Source organism: Poecilia latipinna, unplaced genomic scaffold (genome assembly GCF_001443285.1).
Source record: "Poecilia latipinna isolate Pla-1442-1.1 unplaced genomic scaffold, P_latipinna-1.0 Scaffold1166, whole genome shotgun sequence".
Taxonomy (NCBI): Eukaryota; Metazoa; Chordata; class Actinopteri; order Cyprinodontiformes; family Poeciliidae; genus Poecilia; species Poecilia latipinna.
In genome coordinates this window covers 204,806-225,782 of record NW_015113782.1, presented here as the reverse complement: position 1 = coordinate 225,782, position 20,977 = coordinate 204,806, and the positions used below count along the sequence as shown (strand labels likewise).

The following is a 20,977-nucleotide window of genomic DNA, read 5'->3' as shown; positions in this document are numbered from 1 at the left end:
AGTGGCTGTGGCTTTGTTGGCTGCAGGTCTGTGATGCAAATCAGATGCAAATCAGGTGGACATGGAGGCCATTAGAGGAAATGAATTGGACAAGATAAGCAGCAACACTCAGGAAGCCTGTGTTATTTGTTAAGGAAGAATATATTATCTAAAATAGTTAACTTTGGAAAAAGTTTGGCTCTCTCTTCCTCTGGATCCCAGGTCCTCTCGGCGAGCCACGTGTGGCCACAAGGAAAACAACAATAATGCGTGTTGACGTCACAGAATTACAGAGTTTAATCCAATATAAGACAATGTATAAACTTACACCAGAAACTGCAGAACAACAGAGACATACATTCATTTACCTGACAGGATTGGAAAAGAAGGAAAGAAAGAAAAGCAAAGACATGCAAAGATATCTTTGGAGAAGTTGCAAGAGCAAATCTGATTTGTTACTTCTGTGTAGAAAGTTTTATAGTAAAGGCGTATTTTTATCTTTAATTTATTCAAATAAGGCGTATCTTTGCTCATCCAACCAGGAGCTATCTCTGACCCTCTATCTGAAGCCAGAAACCCCTGCCGTGTTTACGGCCTTTCACAGATGAGTGTGAAAAGCTGGAACTTCTCCTGTATTGTTTTCCACACAGACAAAAGGCAGTTCAAACGATCCTAGCAAACCATCTGCTGTAACTACAGGTAAAATAAAGGTCAATAGGCCAGAATAAGTTACTGATTCAAAACCACAATTAGGGCATTTGAATCAAGACATGTTAAGTTTTAAAACTAGCTTATTTTAAATTTATTTTCTCAACATATTCAAACTAAATTCAGTTGAGGCGTGGCGGTCCAAAGCGGACTGAGAAAATATCCCCAACACCGTTACATCACCTTCCACTGCCTGAAGTGTTGCTCACACCGAATTCTGAAACTGCCATCTGAATGTCGCTGAAGAAAACAAGACACATCAGACCAGGAAACACTAGAATTCATGTCCATCTTTGAGGAGTCAGCGTGAGTTCCAGTCTCAGTTACATGTGAGCTGGTCTTCTGCTGCTGTAGTCTGTCTGCTCAGAGGTTTCAGGTGACATGTGTTCAGAGATGGCAGCCTGCAAATTTGGTTGTAACAAATGGCTATTTAGGCTATCGTTGCTTTTTCACCTTTACTAACCAGTCTGCCTGTTGTCCTCTGACATCAACAATGCGTCTCCTGCCACATAAATGCAGCTCTGAATATTTTCTCTTGAGCCGTGAAGGATCTGGTAACCATACTTTCCTTTAAAAACACTTTGGGGTTCAATTTTTTTTTCATGTGAATCATGAAGTCTTGTATTTTGTAAGTCTGAGACTAAGTCATATTTATACAGCTACACATGGAAACCACCAGACACACGGTGCGCATAATGTGTCCACATACACCTCAGAACGTACACAGTTGGGCTCGTGGTCGAACATGTCAGGCTTATAATCAGAAACGATCACACTGATCAGGCAATACGGATCACTAATGAGGCAATCAAGACCTCATGGCTCTGTGGCTCTACTCTCTATTTAAATCACTGTTAGCATCTTAGACACCGACCATGCTGGCCAACATGCGAGCTGATTTGGTCACGTCTCACAGAGTGAGGTTCTGTGAAACTGTCTGGGGAGCCGAGTCAAAGCAGCACTGCCAGAGATTCATGTGACTTTGGCCTCATTACTGATCTTTATAGTCCTATCAGCACGATTGCTTCTGATTAAAACTAATAAGTCAGATACTTTCAAGCTAAGTTTCAGAACTGAAGAAGCCTCTTGGATGAACGGTGAGAGGTCTTCAAGACAGCAAGAGAAGTTCAATCACCTTCAATCAAAACTCTAAAGATCATCACATCCTGGATGCCTGAGAATCTACACCAACGTGTCTGGTAGTCGCCAGTGGGTGAAGGTAGGATTTTGCTATTGCATTTAAGCACCGCTAATCAATTTTGATGCACTGAAAGGAAAAAAGTACAAATCAGGATATAGAGTGTGATTGATGCTCCACCAGGATCATAAAGTACCCAGTAATTCATTCCAATGATGACATTTTAAGCTGGGAGGCAAATGAACGCAATTAAGCCAGACAGGTGTGCTCATATGTCGGACATTTTACATTTTGAAGGTTAATACTGCTGTGAAAATGTCATCAAGCATCAAGCATGACTTTACCACAGCGCACCCTGGTGGTTAGAAGGACAGCAGAAGAACAACAGTCCAATGATCAAATGGAACGACCTGTTGATACAATTCCTTGAATCCTTTCCTGTTTTGTGACATCACAGTTTGTATATGTTTGGTCAACCCCTTTGAGTTTGCACAACCACCTTTTGCTACAGTTTCAGGTGTTGTTCCTTTTGGTATGTGTCTAACAGCTTTCTAATTTTTGCCCAAACTTCTTTGCTAAACAGTTCAGTCAGACTAGATTTTCTTTCAACAATTTCTGACTCTGCGAAAGTAGTCTGGTCTGATAAAGTTTTCATTGATCTAAAACATTTGAATTCTTCAAATTTTCAACAAGGAATTTCTTCTTTTTGGCCTTCAAAAAAAAAAAAAAAGACCTAATTTTAGTGGAAGGGAAAACTCATGATTCTGTTAAAGGAGCAGCATTATGTAAAGATAAAGTTTTTGTTAGCTTTGCATCATGTTTTGATGTTATTCCCTCATCAAAAACATACCTGGTGTGTTGCCTTGACTTGAGAAATCCTTTAATCTCCCTTGGCAACCTTTCAGCTGGTTTCATGTCACAGAGCACCTCCCTCCGCCTTACTTCCCCCACTCGGCTCCTTCAGACTAGCCAGAAGCAATTAGCAAACACCTGGAGGAACTGCACATCTGCTGAGCTCATTATAGGAGCTACTTCTCAGCACAAAGCTGGTAAAAATCTTGTTAAAGGGTTAATAGAGGAGCCATGTTGTGATGATTTCCTGAAGGCGGAGTTACAGAAAGAGATGGAGTTTTTAAAGAGACAGAGCCCAATTTCAAGATATTAAGTATCAAAGTCATATTTGAAATATATAGCATTTTTATAACAACTGATGATAACAATACTTCCTTGCGCTATAAAATGGCACTCTGTGGCTGGAAAACACAATACTGCCTCTTTAAAAAAAATAAAAAAAAACATAAACGTAGCATAATGTCACAAGCTAATGGCTTTATGAGTTTCAGCTACAGTTTATGTATTACAACAGTTCCCAACAGCTTAAGATCATTTTCCTCTGTTTTCTTTGGAGCCAACAACTTTACAAGTCTGAAGTCCTGCGCTTGACTGACAGGAGCCTGAGACCTCTGGAGAAATCTGTTTCTAATTATGTTGTAGCTGAAGCATCCATTGTTTCCTGTAGCACCCTGGGGAGATGCCGAGCTGTTTCATCAAGAGGCTGCTGGCTACTGCCAGACCTCCCAGACTCTCACTGTTACATTAATCATGTTGAAGGTGGCTGCTTCAGCAGAGGCAGAGGGATGATTAAGTTTTACTGTCCCTCAGGTCCTGACTTGGTCACCGCAGAACATAGGCCTAAACCTTCACTTCACCCTAATGAAACTTATACATGCAGAGCATTTCTGTAATGGGTAAACTGTCTGGAGAGTCCCAAAGCTGCAATGCTTAACTCAGGACATGCAGTCACTTCACAAAAGATGCTCAAAACAACACCAGAATGAACAAGCTGGTGGTGGGAGCCGTTGATCTTTCACAGTGATGAGTCAGAGACTTTCTTGCAAAGTTAAACCTCATCAAGCACTGATGACAAAGGCTACAGTGTCAAAGATGCATCTTCTGCCTCATCTTATTAGTTCTAGGACCACTTCAGACATCGGAGTGATAACCCTCTTAAACTTGGGAGTGGCTGCGCATTCACCATTTTGGGGAACTGGTAGTTTGGGATTTTACAGCAGAGCCATGGATTCACCACGTTCTGGTGGCTCCATCTACACATTGTCCCTAAAAGACAGAAACAATCCATCGTCCTTCTGTTGATAGTCACCTTACTGTGACTATCAACTGCAGCAGCTTTCTTGCTATACTTAGTGACATTTCAGACAAAAAAATTGACATTTCTCGATTTGTAAATAATGTAAAAAATTATTAGTTTTTTTAAATTTAATGAATAGTTTTGTTTTGCTCACCATTTTGCAGTTTATTCTCTGAATCCAGTTCTTCCTTTATTTTAAGAAATCTATCTTTTGTTGCTCATATTGCTGGTGTGGTTTGGTCAACACCTCCATACTCGCTCCACCACCAGGACAACTATGTGACTCTGTGTTAGAACCCAAACATGTCAAATGAATGATTTAAGTTTGGGCAGATTATATTTGACAGTGTTTTGGATTAGTTACTTTTAATGAGGTTTTTTTTCTATCCCTTTGTTTAGCCTCCATCTTGATGACCTGATTTATCCACGTTTTAACTGTTGGACACAACAACTCATATCTGACTGTAATAAATAAATAAAAACTAAATAAGTGTCTGCCTAGTCATGTTGTCATGGAGACCATCAAAGAGCATACAGCATATCTAGGAGCTAATTTAGAGAAAGAGAAGAGAAAGCATTTCAAACAACTTCTGGCTCATTATTCATGCTCTCAGCTTCTGCTTGTAGAATTCTCAGGATGCTTCTCTCCTCCAGGACACACACACAACGCACGCACGCACACACACAAGTCCAAACCATTTGATCATGGAGATGAGGCTGGCTGCTTGATTACTAAACGTTTGAAGTGAAAAACACCCAGAAACGATTCACTTTTCAAATTAGTAACATTTATTTTGAAATATTTAGGTCCATATGAGCTAGAAGAGAGAACAAGATTGCACAGTTGTATTAATCATTCCAAAATAATAATAAAAAAAGAAAGAAAATCATTGTAACCCAACACATTTCACTCCCAATAGTGGGTGTGTCATTTGAAACAAGGTAAAAGCAGTAAAAAGAAACTTGCATTGATAGCAGTTGAGAACACCAGGCTAGTGAATCTCTAGAGGCACATGAAGAAGGAGGAGAGGCTCTTCTGAACACAGCAGCTCTCAGACACACCTGCTAAGATGGCTGCTTTCTGTGATGTAATAACATGACACCCTGATGAATCCTCTAAAACTTTTTCAATACTTTCTTTGCACAACTAAACTGAAAAAAGAAAAAAAAATCTGATAAGTAAAAACACACCACTAAAAAAAACAAAACAAAACAAAAAAAAAACAGTGAAGCAAAGTGGTGGCAGTATCATGCTCTTGGGTTACTTTTCTTAAGATGGAACTGGGTTTTTGTGAAGGCAGATGAAATTACAATCCGCTCCAAATCCCACTTGTGTCTGCTAGATGTCTGAAGATGGGTTTGATTTTTCAGCTTCACAGTGAGACCAAGCGGACGAGTAAGACTGCAGAAATAAATCCAGCAGATTAACTGATTTCTACAACATGAAAGTCAAATTGTGTCAAAAATGATGCTGCCATTTCCTTCACATCTTTCCAGCAGTCATTTCAGCAGGCTGTGTAAAATTGAGAGAGCCGCTGATCGTATTGTAGAAGCCTCATTTCTGCTGCTGTTGTGGCAGCTGTCAGCTAGAATCAGCTCCCTGAAAGAGGTGAGCTCCACTGAAGAGCCTTCAGATGGAACTCACCTGGAAACAAGAACAGAACACAAAACTGCTGCCAAGTTAGGTTGAATAGTGACGGCTGTTTGCTGGTATGCAAGTCAACACCGCAGAAACAACTATGTTTCCACCATGGGGGACACTCATGTTGCCCCTTTGCCATTTTTTTTGACACACTATTTATCTTCTATAACCTTCTTGAGGTCAACTGTAATGAAACATGGTTATGTCGCTTCAATAAATATCTTATGTGATTTTGGTTTCACCAGAGTTCATAATTTCACAAAAGCAGCTTAGAGCCAAAAGCGGGTCAGAACAAAAATCAATGGAATGGGGAGTGAACTGATCAATTGGACCCAATTTTCTTAATTTTGGGAGATCAGTTGATAAATGAAAAACCAATATTATCCACCTTTGCACAGATCTAAAAATCAGCTACTGTCCATGTTGCTCTGCTGTGACTGAAAGCCCCGCCCACCAGGCAACGGCTGTTGTGACTGTCATAATATTTAGCAACTTTATATACAAAAATAATAAATTGGTGTAGGCTAAAATCAGAATCAGTTGGTCAGACTTTTTAAAGATCGGTGATCGGCCAGGAAATTACAATCGGTGGATCTCTAGAGAATAATACGCAATTTGAAAATACAGCAAATTTGAGCATTTTGTACAACTATGTAGCTGCACTATTCAAAAATACCAACCAACTGAAATTAACTCAGATGGTATTAATAAGGATTTCTAAACTGGCAAAGGGGCGAACTGACATCCAAACAGAAACAAAAGTATTTCCTCTTCCTGCTTAGACACAAAACAAGAATACACAATTTGACAAAAATAAAATATAGAATATAACTAATGGAATTTAAAGCATAAACAGAAATTTGTCAACAGCTTTTTATTTCTTCTCTTTCATCAGCTCCTTCATCTGATTGCTACATATGCTAATGCTAAATGATGAGATAATAAATGACATATTTAATCTGAGCAGATCTGTTATTTCACAAGGCATCATGAGAACCTTCAGTAAAAGTACCATCTGTTACCAAAAAGATGTTTGGGGTCACCAACTTCCCTCTTCTGTAAGCAGAAATATTGAACTGCATAATTCTGCTGTTTTTGCAAGTGTGAGAAAAAATATTCATTCAGCCAGCTGACCAGCAGTTGCTCAGCAACAGGTGGAGGAGGAACTCTTTAAAACATTCATAAACCTCGATGTCAGGACCCATGTGATGATGGTGGAATGAACCTGTGGGAACAGAAGGCTGTGTGTGTGTTTGTTTGTGCTAAAACAGGCTGAATGGAGGATGTTAGCTGACGTCTGTTCCGGTTTCAGCCGGTCCGGTCACAGTCACTGCCTTTAAAGTTCTCTCTCATTCGGCCATTGCGGTCTAAGATTTTCACAGGGAGTTCGTTTTGGGATTACTTGTGCATAAAAAGTTCCCAAAATTTCCAAAATATTTTCACCTCCTCGATGAGAAGAAGGCCATGTTTTCGTTCTCCTCTCGACAAAACCAGCAAAATAAAACTCAAATGCTTTGGTACAAAAGATGCAGATTAGAATGGCTGCAAAAAGCCCAACAAAAATCAGAGTCTTAAGTTAAGAGTATGAAGCCTTCTACATGTAAGAAAACAAGGCAGAAGAGAAAGTGAGTCTGTATCCCAACATGTAGATTGCCGTGAGAGAACGCACCGGGTTCCATCAGGGCAAGAGGGCGCTAGAGCTGGGTGTTCTAGCTGCGGCGGCCGGCTCAGTCTCCCACATCGCTGTCTTGGTCTCCGATGAGCCACAGGAAGTGGAAGCTGAGCGCCAGCAGCGCTGTGCCCAGCAGGTCCCCCAGAGCCGTCAGGTAGGGGATGGAGAAGCTGTCGGGGTCTTTGCCGCTGCGCCACATGGAGTGAACCATCCAGTCTGCTATGCACAGCAGCAGCAGAACCTGCAGGACCAGCATGGACAGACTCACTCACAGGAAACTTCCTGCACATATAAAACTCAACATTTTCAAAAGACCACAGGTTTTGAACTGAAATGTTAAGTTTTGGAAAGTGACTGGCTCTCTGGAGGTACCTAAAGATTAGGATGGGGGCAGGGAAGCATTCCAAATGCAAAGGTTTAGAGCTGACAATTAAAAATAAATCCGAAAAATAACAGCAGAAATTCACAAAAAGCTGCTCAGCTACTATAAGAGTTGTAAAGATTTGTGCAATAATTATTAAGAAAGAGTACAAGTGATCTTCAACATGTCATTTTTGATGATGTAATTAAAAACAATTTAATTTCTATGTTGTATTCTTTTGAGAAATCCATTCAGAAATGTCTTGTGTTGAAAGTTATTCTAAATTAGCTGTAGGAACATTTTCTATGCTGCCTCTGGGCTCCTTCATAACTAAGGAACCCAGTTATGAAGGAACTGGGTTCCTTCACAGGATTTCTTACTATTGCTTGGCAGATATAAAAATCTAACTGTTTAGGGGGAAAAAAAAATCAAAGCAGGCTGAATTTAAACTTTCTTGACTAATCTAACCAGAGGTAATTTTATTTGAATAGGTTTTCATTCACACTCGGCTCAGAGTGTGATGTGGTGATTGATGAATCTCACACCAGATTATTTGTAAAATTAAGCTTTTGAATTTCAGGAGGAGGATATTGGTCAGGATGGATATTGGTCAAGATGGCCGCCTTTTTTTTGCCTTTAAACTAATTATTGCCTTAGCTTCTGCTAATCATTTAGCAGAAGTCAATATCATTCTTAGAAATTGGCCACCATCTTGAATGTTTCAGTGGCTAAAGTTATGTTTTTTGTTTTGTTTGGAAAAACAAGCAAGCCCATGGGAACATATGTGCCAAGTTAGTGTCTTTGTATCCGCAAACTAAATTATCTGCTACACTGGTAAGAGAGCTCAGGTTTAATAATAAGATCCATAAATTAACTAAAGACAATGTGCACTAAAGTGTTCTCACTTAGAAATTCAACCACACTCCTTCGGTGAGGTTAGGTCAGGGATTTAGCTCCTGTTACTATGGCTGGAAGGAAGAAGTGCTTCAAAATGCAGCCCAGAATAGCACAAACACACAAAACTGAAATAAGAGAATAAAACCTGGAAGCAAAGTTATGATAATTGTTATTCATGATTTAGGTTTCCAGACCAGGAGGGATGATGGTGACAGAAAAAAGGGAAGTCTATTAAAAGATAAGGGCATGTCTATAAATTAAAAGAAAATGAGCTGTCAAGAGGGTTTGTAGTGGCATAATTATCAAAATAAAACCACATTGCTGTCGGTGATCAACACCGACGCGTAGAAAACATGCAGGGATGATGGTGTCAAACAGCAGGGAGAACTGATTGTAATGATGTATCATCCTCTGTGCAAAAACACAAGAGCTCTGAGAGCGCTGACAGCCTTTCATGGCTTAAAAGATGAAGGTATTTCACTGATCTAATATGAAATACTGCTTAGAAAAATGCCGTCCTGCTTTGTTTTGCTCGGTACTCTTTAGAGATGATACGATGAAAGCGTTTTAGAGATGTAACCTCTGTCAGACTAATAAAGAAGTGTGGGCGAGTTAGAAATTTTCAGCAACGTCCCTTTCTTTCTTTTCACAGTGGCTGGAGGTTCTTTCAAACCACCCGGCTTCAGGAAACCGTCTCTGCCTTTGTGGAAGCTTCTATAATTACCCTGGTGGCAAGAAAACATAAATACGCAATGAGGGCGGAGATGTAAGAATTGCAGTAATACGTTCCGATTTCTTGGTACCTGTGAGAATACGGGCAGCTGCGTTTAGCAAGCCAGTGAATAATCCTGTCAACTTGTCACAAATGCAGCGATTTCTATTTCAGAGTTGCTCTTTGATTGGAAACCTTCAAAGTTAATCATTTTTGAGTGATAAAAAGCTCATTTAGTAATAGCAGTTCCTCGTTCCTTCCTAACATCACAAGACGCCAAGAACCTCAAACCTCTCTGGCTGAAGCAAAGAAACTCCTGGCCTTCTGGGGGAAACATCTCCAAAATGCAGGTGTTCGCCCATATCATATCATATCATATCATATCATATCATATCAATGTGTTGGACTTCCATTTCACTCATCAAACTGCACCTCCCAGTGTGCCTTGCGCGAGACACCATATTTGTTGGCAAATAAGCTAGCTTCGTAGGTAGTGATGTCGCTCCCTGGAGGCACGCCCACTTTAACGGGGCCACACTTGTATGTGGACCATTTTTTTCTAAGAACTTTTCAAAACCTTCACAATGTTACCTAGAGAACTATGAAAGAAATACTATTTGTGTACCCAGTTTTCTAAGTTCCCGCATGGCCGACATCAGCACATGCAAAACCCTCTGCAGTTTGCCTCTAGAAGCCCCTGAAACTGCTTCTTCAGTCGTCAACAACGAGGTTTTTTCATGGTCTTGCCAAATCCCTGCACTCTGCTTCATCCTGAACGACCGAGCTCAGAGTTTGTTTTTCTATGCGTCTAGGCTGAAATAAGGTCTTTCTTTTATGTTTTTGTTTAATGCTTCTGGTTGAAAATGTGCTGATTGGATGCTGTGAGATTCTCAAGGTGATTTGTGCTGGTTTAAAGTGTGTGTGAGATGTTTGGATTCAGAACATAGTTTAATCTGGCGTTGCCAGCATCCACTGGCTTTCACTTTCTTGTTGCCTCAATTGTCCATTGTTGCTTCCCTTTATTCACACACACCCCATTGAAGACTAAGTGTTTTTGGTTCTGTTCCTGGTTTGGTAAGGGCTTAACAAAACCACATGTTCTTTGTCCCTTTATTAGCTGAAAACTAAGCAAAACCACATGTTGCTTTGTTCTTTTTACACACATTGGCCACAGTGGAGAAAATCAGTAGATAGATTATGTATCGGTAGATAGAGTAAGATATTATTTAAGGTGTTATGTGATTATGGAAAATGTCAAAATTATAGACAGTGATGTTGGATGAGAAAACCTTCATCCCAACAGTTTTCTGTAGAGCTACAGTCAGGACTCAGTGCAGGCCCTTCATGTTCATCCATCTCTCTATGGATGATGGAGGAACTGGTGCAGTCATGTCGGAACATCTAAAAAATATTCACCCAAAGTTGGGAGATTAAAGTTAATATGCTGAAGCATTAGGAATTCTTTCACCTGAACTGTAAGTGGCTATAATCCAGGCAAGGTTCCAATCCTTCCCATTGCACCTGGTGATGTATACCTTGGATGCAGTTGCTCAGCCGTGGAAACATGTTCCTTAAAGCTCTCCATTGTTGTTGAGCTAATCTGAAGGGCATCTGAAGTTTGGAGGTGTCTGTATGCTACACTGCTTAGTACTGGGTGTTCCCTGAACTCCAATCCTTCTTTCTGGAAAAAGACGAAGTTGAGTTGCTGATCTTCCAAACTACATTCACTGACAGTCAGCAACTTATTGCTCCACTGACCGTAGAAGTGGTGAGAAAATGTGACCTGTGAGATGGAAAAAGTGTTTCTATTGCAGTTTTGTGAAATAAATCCATTTCAATATGACCTCCCACCCCAAAAAGGAACATTATTAGAACTGTAATATAGCAGCTTTTCCCTTAGAGCTGGTTTAATAGAAACTTGTGGTTAAAGAAACCAATCTTTCAAAGTAGCTAACAGATGCTGTAAACTGACTGAGTTTAATGGAGAGCCAAAGTTAGCTCAGTGCTGTTTGTTCTGTCAGGCAAACCAACCAGCACCTCATGGATCATTACTAACTGAACGCTCGGCGCTAACTGAATTAGCAGTCACCCTTTTCCCCTGAACACTTTAATTCTGCAGAGCGTGCTGCGTTCAGGCTCCTAATGAATGTTGTTATTCTGTCTCTGTCTGCACAAACACACTGATGACAAAGCAGATTAAGCTCTAGAAGCAAGACGTGGTGCATATTTTAGCTTTCTCTCCCCAAACGGCAATAAAGTCATTGCTTTTAAGCAATGCAGACAGATTCAAAGCAGAATTCAGCTTTGGAATTTAATGAGTGAACTGATCAATATTCTGTGTTTAGTTTTTGTAAAGGCTACAATGTCAAACAGGCTGGGTGCAAGCTTCTTTTCAACTTACACAGCCCCCTCCCACTGATGTTCCATCAGTGACTGTGGACCTCAAAGCAGCTCTGCTGGTAATGGAGCCAATTGATTTGTAAAGTCTCCAACTCCTCTGCAGCTTGCATAACATCCTAATGCGCCGTCTCTGCATTAAAGATTCAGGGGCACAGCGGGACAGAGAAAGAGCTGGACACACACACGCAAACACACGCACACAGAGCAGCAAGACTGTCAGCATTCCAAACACTACGACAAATCACAGTGAACCTGAATAAGTGAAAGCAGTCATTCATAATTGAATTCTCTCGGCTGGAACTACCCAAAACTCCTAATAGGTCAGACTCCTTCGGCTGGGTGTGAAATCACACAACTTCACAGAACACACAGGGGTTAAATGTTTAAAGAGCAGACACACACTCACAGCTCATCTCAGCTGAAGTTGTTCATAACCTCAGGAGAAAATCCATGTTCTGTGTAAAATTCTTTTATAATACACTGTGCTGACCTGTTGAAACCTGTCTATCAGCGAGTAGTGGCTGGTTATCAAACCATTTCCTGCTTCCTAATTCTGGTAAGACTGATTTAATGGTCACCTTGAAAATTGACAAGCAGGCAGCAGATAAAGAACTTGGGCGTGTGGTTTGACCCTGGGCTCTCTTCTTGAAAAGAGAAAACAAGAACTGCCTTTTATCACCTTAGGAACGTTGCAAAAGTATACATTTTATTTTTTGAAAATGCTGAGGTTCTTCTCTATGCATTTGTGTCTTCACATATCGGCTACAGCAAAGCTCTGTGTTCTGGGTTACCGAGGAAATGTTTTAGAGGTCTGCCCGCATTTGAACCAAAGCTGGGAAATACATGTGCAGTGGTCCCTGTAGAGCAGGAGTGTCCAAAGTTGGTCCTCGAGGGCCGGCTTCCTGCATGCTTTAGTTCTCTCCCTAGTGGTTGTAACAACCTCCTCAGCAGGCCAATGTTCTGCTTAGGCCTTCTAATGAGCCATCATTTGATGCAGGTGTGTTAAACCAAGGAGAGAACTAAAACATGAAGGATGCCGGCCCTCGAGGACCGACTTTGGGCACCCCTGCTGTAGAGGGATGACGTTGGACCACTCACCAATTTAAACATGATCTGGTTTGTGCCAATGGCAAAAAGCAAAGTCACTTCAAGGTTCGTACACTTTTCTTAAAGTAAGATTTAAACACTTTTCAAGCATTTTCAACATAATTTTCAAACTCTTACAGCACCACACTTTGGAGATAAAAAAAACAATACAACTGAATTAAAAAAGAAAGTTTGGACAGCTAAAGCTGAAGAAAATTTATATCAAGGCTGGACGAAAGTTCACCAAAAGGCAGAGAGATAAAACGGTCAGACTCTAAAAGTTAAAATTTAAAATCTTTTCTCTCATTTCTTGCCTTATAATACTGAATAAGTTGTTAAAAATTTATATTAAAACTGGGATAAGGAAGGACGTATTTGACAGCTGAAATTATTGGTGAATTTTAAACTGTACCATCAACCATTATTCTCCATAAGGACACAAATTTGCAACTGTACCTTTCAATAAAGTCCTGTCATTTAAAACAGTGGTTCCTAACGTCTAGATCCAGATCAGAACAGTGATCTAGTCCGTCAGGGCCCGATTAAGACCTTATTCTTAGAGCATGCACAGGCTGCCATGGTTTCAGAAATCCTTGGATCTCCTTGGCAACCATATGCAAACGTTTCAAAAAGAGCAGGAGTTTTTAAAGAGACAAAAGACCCAATCTCAAGACGTTAAATATCAACGTCAAATTTCTTCCAAGTCATTTGAGATATATATATATATATACATATATATATATATGTGTGTGCTGAAGGTAACAAGGTTCGTTGTGTGTAAAATAGCACGATGTGCTTGGGAAAAAAACAAAACAAAAAAGACTCGCTGCCCCTGTACAGCTTTATTTCTGTGGTTATTTCATATTTAGCAACAACAGAACGGGACTACTCTGTGAGCGTGTTGCTTTAATGTGGAGATGCTCACCTGCAGCAGAGCAGCAGCCAGGTAAACGGACATGAAGATGGGGGTGAGCGTGGTGTGGCCACTCTTCATCAGGTGGATGGTGTAGAGGAAGATCAGGTGGCCGGGGATCACCAGAAGCAGCAGAACCTGAGCTGAGCGATGATTTGCTCCTGAGAAATTACAGGTTGAAGAGAAGGAAGGTTAAGGTTCTACATCTGGGGAGGCACAGCTGAATTATACTGGGAGTCCTGAAGCAAACAGCTAACAGTTACTAGAGAAAACTTCTGCTCTGCACACAGTAACCTCAAGAAGCAACATAGGATTGGTCTCTTTAATAAGGCACAAACACTGCAGGAGTTTTCAGCCACCAAAGACACAAATAAACTTCTGAGCCCTGGAAGAAAATCAGATCTATGCTCACTCAGAAGAGCTTCGTTTCAGATTGCGTGGGCTTTCTCCGGAGCATCCAGAAAAAGCCCACACAGTTTCTTTTAACATTTGGACTCTTATCAGTACAAAAAATTAGAATAAAAACACAGAGCTTTCTGTTTGGTTCTGACCATGTTCCTATATCTAAACTGAAATTTCTGCAGAAGCTGACATTTTTTGTTGTACACCAAGATTGTTGCGATCAATCATTCGTAAACTTGTGTGATTGACTTGATGCATTATAAACAATGCATCACTTTAGCTTTTCAGCATAGTCTTAATTTGAAATATCTGTCAAGATCTGAACTCGTGATACAAAAACAGGTGAAGACATCAAAAATCAGGATGAAAAATCAAAACAAAATCTGTGCAACGCAGTGAGATTAAAACTGTGATCTATAAGCAACTAATGAATGGGAACCAGATCCAGAGCATGATACTGCCACCACTGTGCTTGACATCACCAACTTGCTGAAGTTGACACTGATGTTACAGCTCTTAGCTGAAACACTCAATAAAACACACCAATGTATTTAAAAATAAACCCAAACCCATTGCACAAATTAGAAGGTCATTGAAAAGAACATTTATTTTAGGAACTTAATAGTTAATATACACATATCATCTAGATTAATTACACAGATGAATGTTTGGAAGCTGTTACTTCTGTTAATTATGATTTTTCCCTTACAGCTATTAAAATCGTGACATTTAAACTTACTAATTTAAGTAATTACAATGTACTTAAATTAGTTTGGCTGCAACAATTCTTTGAATGACTGAGTTTAAAGAAAAAACCCTTGAGGAAAAAAATTGAGAGAGACACAAATTATGTTTAAGTCATTTGTTCACCATATAAATATTGAGTATCATACACCCACAAACTTTATTCATACAGATGAGCCCCATTCTGTAGAAAGATTTTATCAATTGTAAGACAATCACAAATAACACTAAGCTGCTTATTTTATTTGGATTATTTTATTATAAAGTTCTACATTTGAATAAATAATTTGTTTTATTTTAAAGGAAGATTCAATGAGCAGATATCAGGGAATAGTTCATGTTGAAGGCAAGTCAATGTTATCAACATTGACTTGATAATGTCAATGTACACCAAATGGATCATTTGGTGTACTGTTTTCACCAAATGATCCAATTTCAGTTATTCAAAAATGTTAATATTGAACAAAGTCATTTTGATTATAGTTTATTCCTTAAAGCATCTCTAACCATCTGCCTTTGCTTGACATGAAGATTAAATATGTCCCTGTAAATCTGGATCAAAGCTGCATAGTAGGACTGTGTGGATGAAAGCTGAAATTCATTTAGTGAATTTAGCCTCAGTCTGTCTTGGACATAATTACCTTTTCTGAGAGTTGGAGTTAGTCTCACATCTTATGAGCAGAATATTAAAGTTTTGTCAGACTTTGTCCTCATCTGTCCTGTGACCGTCCATCTGCAGCTATATCCAACTTTTGCATTATAAACACACTGGCTGTGTTTCTACTACAAATATGCACAAAACTTTGTCAATATTCCGCTAATGCCAAAAAAGCCTAAATTTGCAACTGCAGTGTTTCCGTTAAATAAGAAAACACAATTAGAATCACACATGAGTAATATTGTTCAAGTTGTAAGTCATTAAAAAACACGCTGCGCCATCATCCTCCAACTACTTCCTGTCACCTCCTTCAGGGTTTTGGCTGGTGGCAACATCTAGCTGTTGATCATGTTACTGTGTGATGAGGAAAAAAAATGTTTCCATTGCAGTTTTGCTAAATAAATCAATTTAGATGTGGCCCAAAAAAAAAATAAATAAATAAATAAATCACCACATCCTAGTGGCATTGTTTTTTAAATTTTTGTGTTTCCATAAAATTATTTAAATAAAGCACAGTTAATGATTGATTTTCAATTTTGGATAAACAGCTACAAGACATTGCAGTTTAATTAAAAGGTAAATTCTTTGATTGGGACAAAATGTTGATAAATTGTTCTGAAAGGCTTAGCAACAACAACTCCAAGTCCCTTTCTGCAGCCCACTGCTGAGCACGGTGGTGGCAGCATCATTCTCCTGTTCTGGCTCACTTCTGGTATTACTAGTGTTTTGCAATATTTTGTAGGCCAAACAACATAACACAGTATGTTCTATCAGACCTTTTAGTAGGTTGATAGATCAATTAATGACTTCATCCTGATATTAAATTGAAAAAAAAGAAAGAAAATAAATTATATTGTCAGCTGGTAGAACTAGTTTAAATCTGTGCCAGTTAATCTGCACGTTTGTTACAACATCACATGAGAATGAAGTGACCTCGGTGCAGTTGGTGGCTGGACTGACCTGTGCCACAGAATGTGCGGCAGGGGTAGTAACAGCCCTTGGCCTCGTCAGGAACTTCTCCCGGAGCGCAGTGGAAATGCAGGTGGGTGGAAATCCTACTGGACTGGATGGCCACCAGGTTTCCTCCAATACCTGCACAAGACGGACAGGTGGGTCATCAACAGCTGAGAAAAGTAGAACAGTGTAAATGATCTAGAATTTCTTAAAATGACTACTTTCTCTAAGAAAGAGAACGACATCTCTTAAAAGGTACAGCTAATAAAAACAGCTTGTTTTTTTGCATGTTTTTATGCAATATTTGCATAGCATTTTTGTAACAGAATTTTTCAGTTTCCATAAATGTTGAAATTTACACCCTGCAGTTGAAGAAAATGTAATAATTAGCTTTTAATAGATTTTTTTATTGAAAAAAAAGAGGGTAATTCTTTAAAAAGGGAACATAGTAGATTTATGAATCTACTATGTTCCCTACCAATTCAGCTGAACTGAAGGCAAAAATGGTTTTTAGTTTTAAAGATTGCTTGTATCCCAGAATATACACTATCTCTTGACATTTAAGACAAGTTTGAGGTAGCAAAAATATTCTGATTTTTCTTATCACAAGTAAAGATATCCCAAAGACCCCTGTTTAAGACTTTGGAAATAATGCAGGATAATAAACAGTTAAACTTTGAATGGTCCGTCTATTGTAGCTCTCCTGCTTGTCCAGAAATACACCAAAAACACATTTGTTTATGTTTATTATGAACAAGTTAAAGGTTTCACAAACTTTTAATGGCTTTTGGAACTCTGAGTCTAGACCTTTTAGAGTTCTCATTTTTAAAGGATCAACTTTAAGTCAAGTAACCTTTACAGTTAAATCACCATCACTGATAACAACTGGCTGCAAAATGAGGAATGAACTTCCAACATTTCAACTTTGTAGCTTTATTCACTCTATATTGACCTCAAGACAGGTTCATTCACAGACAAATGACAGGTCTATTCCTTTAACAATACCAGATAATAGGAAAGAACATACATATTAATATTGGAGAAACTTTACAATTATAGTTTAATTTAAGATTTTGAAGGTGGGTTGCTTCATCATCAATACATCACCCCAAATGTTTATCTGTATTAATCTCAAAGCTTTAACAGATCAAATAAGTAATCTTCTCTTAATACCTGATGCTTTATTGCCAAGTGTGAATTTATATAATAATGGAAATGCATGTCAGCCTCTTATCATTTTCAATCTGAATATAACACAAAGCACAAAGAAACACTGTAAAATCTTTGAAAAACACCAGAGGAGGAGGAAAAAAGTGACTTTCATGAGAGAAAGTGATTCAGAACACAAGAAGAGCTTCACCTAAAAAAAAACACAAAGCAGAGCAAGAAAAAAAAGGACAAGATGACAAGCAAAGATTAAAGCAGGTTTCACAAAGTCACATCAAAGGCTTTCTAACACCTGAAACTCTATGCATTTGTTTGACTAATAAAATAAATGGAACAACATGAAATGTATCCAGCCACAAAATCATCGAAGCCTCCAGCCTGTCAACAACCAACAGGCTTCTGAATGTTTCATTAGCAGCCAGTTCTTCCTGGTAACTGAGGAAAAATGCACTGATCTGCTTTTTCCACTTCTGATATCAGTAGCTGAGGCTTAGTCTCAGCTGATACGATCTGATACAGAAAACAACAGAACTGACCTAAAACATTCATTTAAAAAAAACAAAAACAAACATAAATGATCTGAATTACAGATTTTGGATCCATGTGTGAATAAAATAGCCAGTGGAAACCATAGCAAGGTGAAATATATAAATGTTTCAATTATCCTTTTAATCTTACCACTCAGGAAGAAACACACACCTGTGCTGGTTTGTATGCTACTTGAATCTACAGCACTAAAACCAAACCAGAAACCTATTTGCATCAGATTATGGGTGAGGAATGCGATGGCATCCAGCAGCAGCGTGTGACCGTGCTGGTGACCAGCTTGAGGAGGTCTTCTGTTTGTTCAGCTGGGTAAATTGTTACCATGTCTCGTTTCTTCTAACTTCATTAATCATCCAATCAGATCTCCAGATGAAGCAGAGCGTTGTTGGTGGGAAGGTTTTTCATGGCCGCCAGCATAATCTTACTGCTCAACCCACAAATATGTTTTCCTTACAAATGTGGCTTTACTGAAAATTTACTGCCAAAAAGTAATGCTACAATAAAGAAGAAATCAGCTAGACAGACTTCCTTTCTTTTTCTGCTGCATTTGCGCTGCTGACTCTTTCTGAAAACCTTTTACTTAGAAAAACAACCTAAAATGTTTATTTCTAAAATGATCATGACATTTTTTTCCAACCATATCAGGTAAGAGTCAGACAGTCATTTATTTGCTGTGTGTGTTTCTTTTCTTTAGGCCACAGAGTGTTTTAATCAGCTGAAACAACTAAACAGCCTCAGGGTTTTTCCTCCGCTTGTCATCAGAATTTTGAAAATGATGGAGATTTAAAAATTCGCTACAACACAAAAACTGATTATATTTATGAGCAGGCCCCTCCCTGGAGACCTCAGTTGTTTGGCGCAGATAATGTCTCAAAGGAAAGCAGGACAGAAAAAGAATCCTCTCTTTAACTCTCTCTCATTAATGCCACTTAATTAAAAGCTTATCTCTTGTTGTTAAGGTGCCAAAAGAACAGACAAGCACAGCTCCGGCTGCTAGCAACGGGATGTGGAAAAGGTCCAGTTTAAACTAAACAGATACACAGAAAGCAGCCGTCTGCCAGCTCCAGTCTCATTAGGTAAAGTTTCTACAGTTTTTTTGAAGCAGGGGTTCACTAAGCAGGGCTGCTTCCCCCGTTTTCACATCCACCATCACTCACTGTTCGCTGCACTGCACAAGATAAATGGACTCTGTGTCCCTGGTATCCATCTTGTCTAGAAACTATTTGTCTCCATCTCTGTTCTCGGGGTCAAAGACTGCACTAATTAAAACAAAGGAGGGAGATAAAGGAGACAAACAACAACAGAGCAACTTTCCTCATCTCCTTCACTTTGATGTCAGCTCGTAGGAACGGCGTGTGCGAAATGAATCAATGGAATATAAGAACAGCTCAAAGAAGGGTTTCATTAAGGTCATTCCTAAAGAGGAAAACCTATAAAACAGCAGCAGAATTCTGGTTCATTATTACAAACAGCCGGTTCTAATAACTCATAAAGTCTTAACCAAACAATGATCCAAAACACAGCTCCAAATCTATTCTGGCATTCACGCAGAGGAAAAAGTAAAATGTTCTGCAATGGCCATCCCAGTCACCAGACCTGAGCATCATTGAACATCTGTGGGATGATTTGAAGTGGTCTGTCCATCAAACCCAACTGAATTGGAAACGTTTAGCAAGGAGGAATGGTCCAAAGTACCTTCATCCAATATGCAGACGCTCACTAGAAGCTACAGGAAGAGTCTAGAGGCTGTTACTTTTGCAAACAGAGGATCTAAAAGATATTAATGTGATTTTTTCTGTTGAGCTGCCTAAATTTTTGCACCTGTCAATTTTTTTCTCTGTGTATTTTGCACATTTTCTATTTAATCCAATAAACCTCACTGAACTACTGAAATATTACCGAGTCCATTGGTTATATCAGGGGTCTCCAAACTTTTTCCTGTGAGGGCCACATAACTTTTCCTTTCTCTGGTGGGAGTCAATTTGTAACAGAAAAAGTGTGACGTTTGCAGGAGTGCCTAAATGTAAAAATGTATTGTTTTCCAGAAAGCACAATCAAATAACATTTTCTGGGTTCTTCACAGAAAAAAATCCAGTAAGGATTATAGTCCGTATTTTCCAAACTATGAGCCGCAACGGACTATAAACCACAACCCCAAAGTTGTTTTTTTTTAAATAAACCAGTAAACATGCACATATAAACCACAGATATCTCTGCCGCTCCAGGTTTTCCACAACGATGCAGCAGCAGCAGAGGGGGGCGGACACCCAAAATTTGAGTCATAACAGGTCAATTGAATATCACATTTATTAGGGTTGAAAAAGAAAAAGTTGCCAAGTTTAGATTTAACTGAACTGATTACGGTAGTTTCTGAACGGTAACTGTAACAGTAAAAGTGCTGATCCTTCGTGTCTGCTACTAGCATGTGCTAAATCAGTGGTCCCAACCTTTTTATTACTACGGACCGGTCAAGACTTGGAAATTTTGTCCAATCAGAAAGCGCGGTGACGTAAGAACAGAGGGGAATCCCAAATAGGTGACATATCACGCAACTGAGAGTCCGGTGGATATCGGAGATGATATGTGGAAGTGTTTATGTAAAGGTCATTATTATGTTTATTCAGTTAAAAATGTTAACTATGAAAAAACATAGTCACCTCAAAATCATAGTGCAACAAATAGAGCGGCTGCTCCCGTCGTCTTTTATCCATCGCCTTTTCTTTTTGTTACGTCTTTTATCACTTAAAATGAGTCCACAAACTATCACTATTGCTTCTACATCGTCATCCGTGTTTGGTTATTCTAAATTCCCGCTATGTTGGGGGTTTTGTGGATTTTCTTCTAGAATC

At 39.1% G+C, this 20,977-nt stretch overlaps 1 protein-coding gene and 1 long non-coding RNA gene across 2 annotated transcripts in view; one reads left to right on the top strand and one right to left on the bottom strand.

Moving 5' to 3' along the window:
- Positions 1–4,740: 4,740 nt before the first annotated feature.
- The window catches only part of slc41a2b (solute carrier family 41 member 2b), a 38,331-nt gene continuing 22,094 nt past the window's right edge, over positions 4,741–20,977 (bottom strand). Inside the window, exons 9-11 of the mRNA XM_015053184.1 lie at positions 16,422–16,553; positions 13,670–13,818; positions 4,741–7,529 (exon numbers count right to left, since the gene is read on the bottom strand). Coding sequence (XP_014908670.1) covers positions 7,344–7,529; positions 13,670–13,818; positions 16,422–16,553 — 467 coding nt within the window. The 3' untranslated portion in view covers positions 4,741–7,343. The remainder of the gene's footprint in view (positions 7,530–13,669; positions 13,819–16,421; positions 16,554–20,977) is intronic.
- Positions 7,537–8,066, top strand: LOC106960206 (uncharacterized). The gene is made up of 2 exons (XR_001427524.1): positions 7,537–7,821; positions 8,001–8,066. It is a non-coding gene; the product is annotated as an uncharacterized LOC106960206 (long non-coding RNA).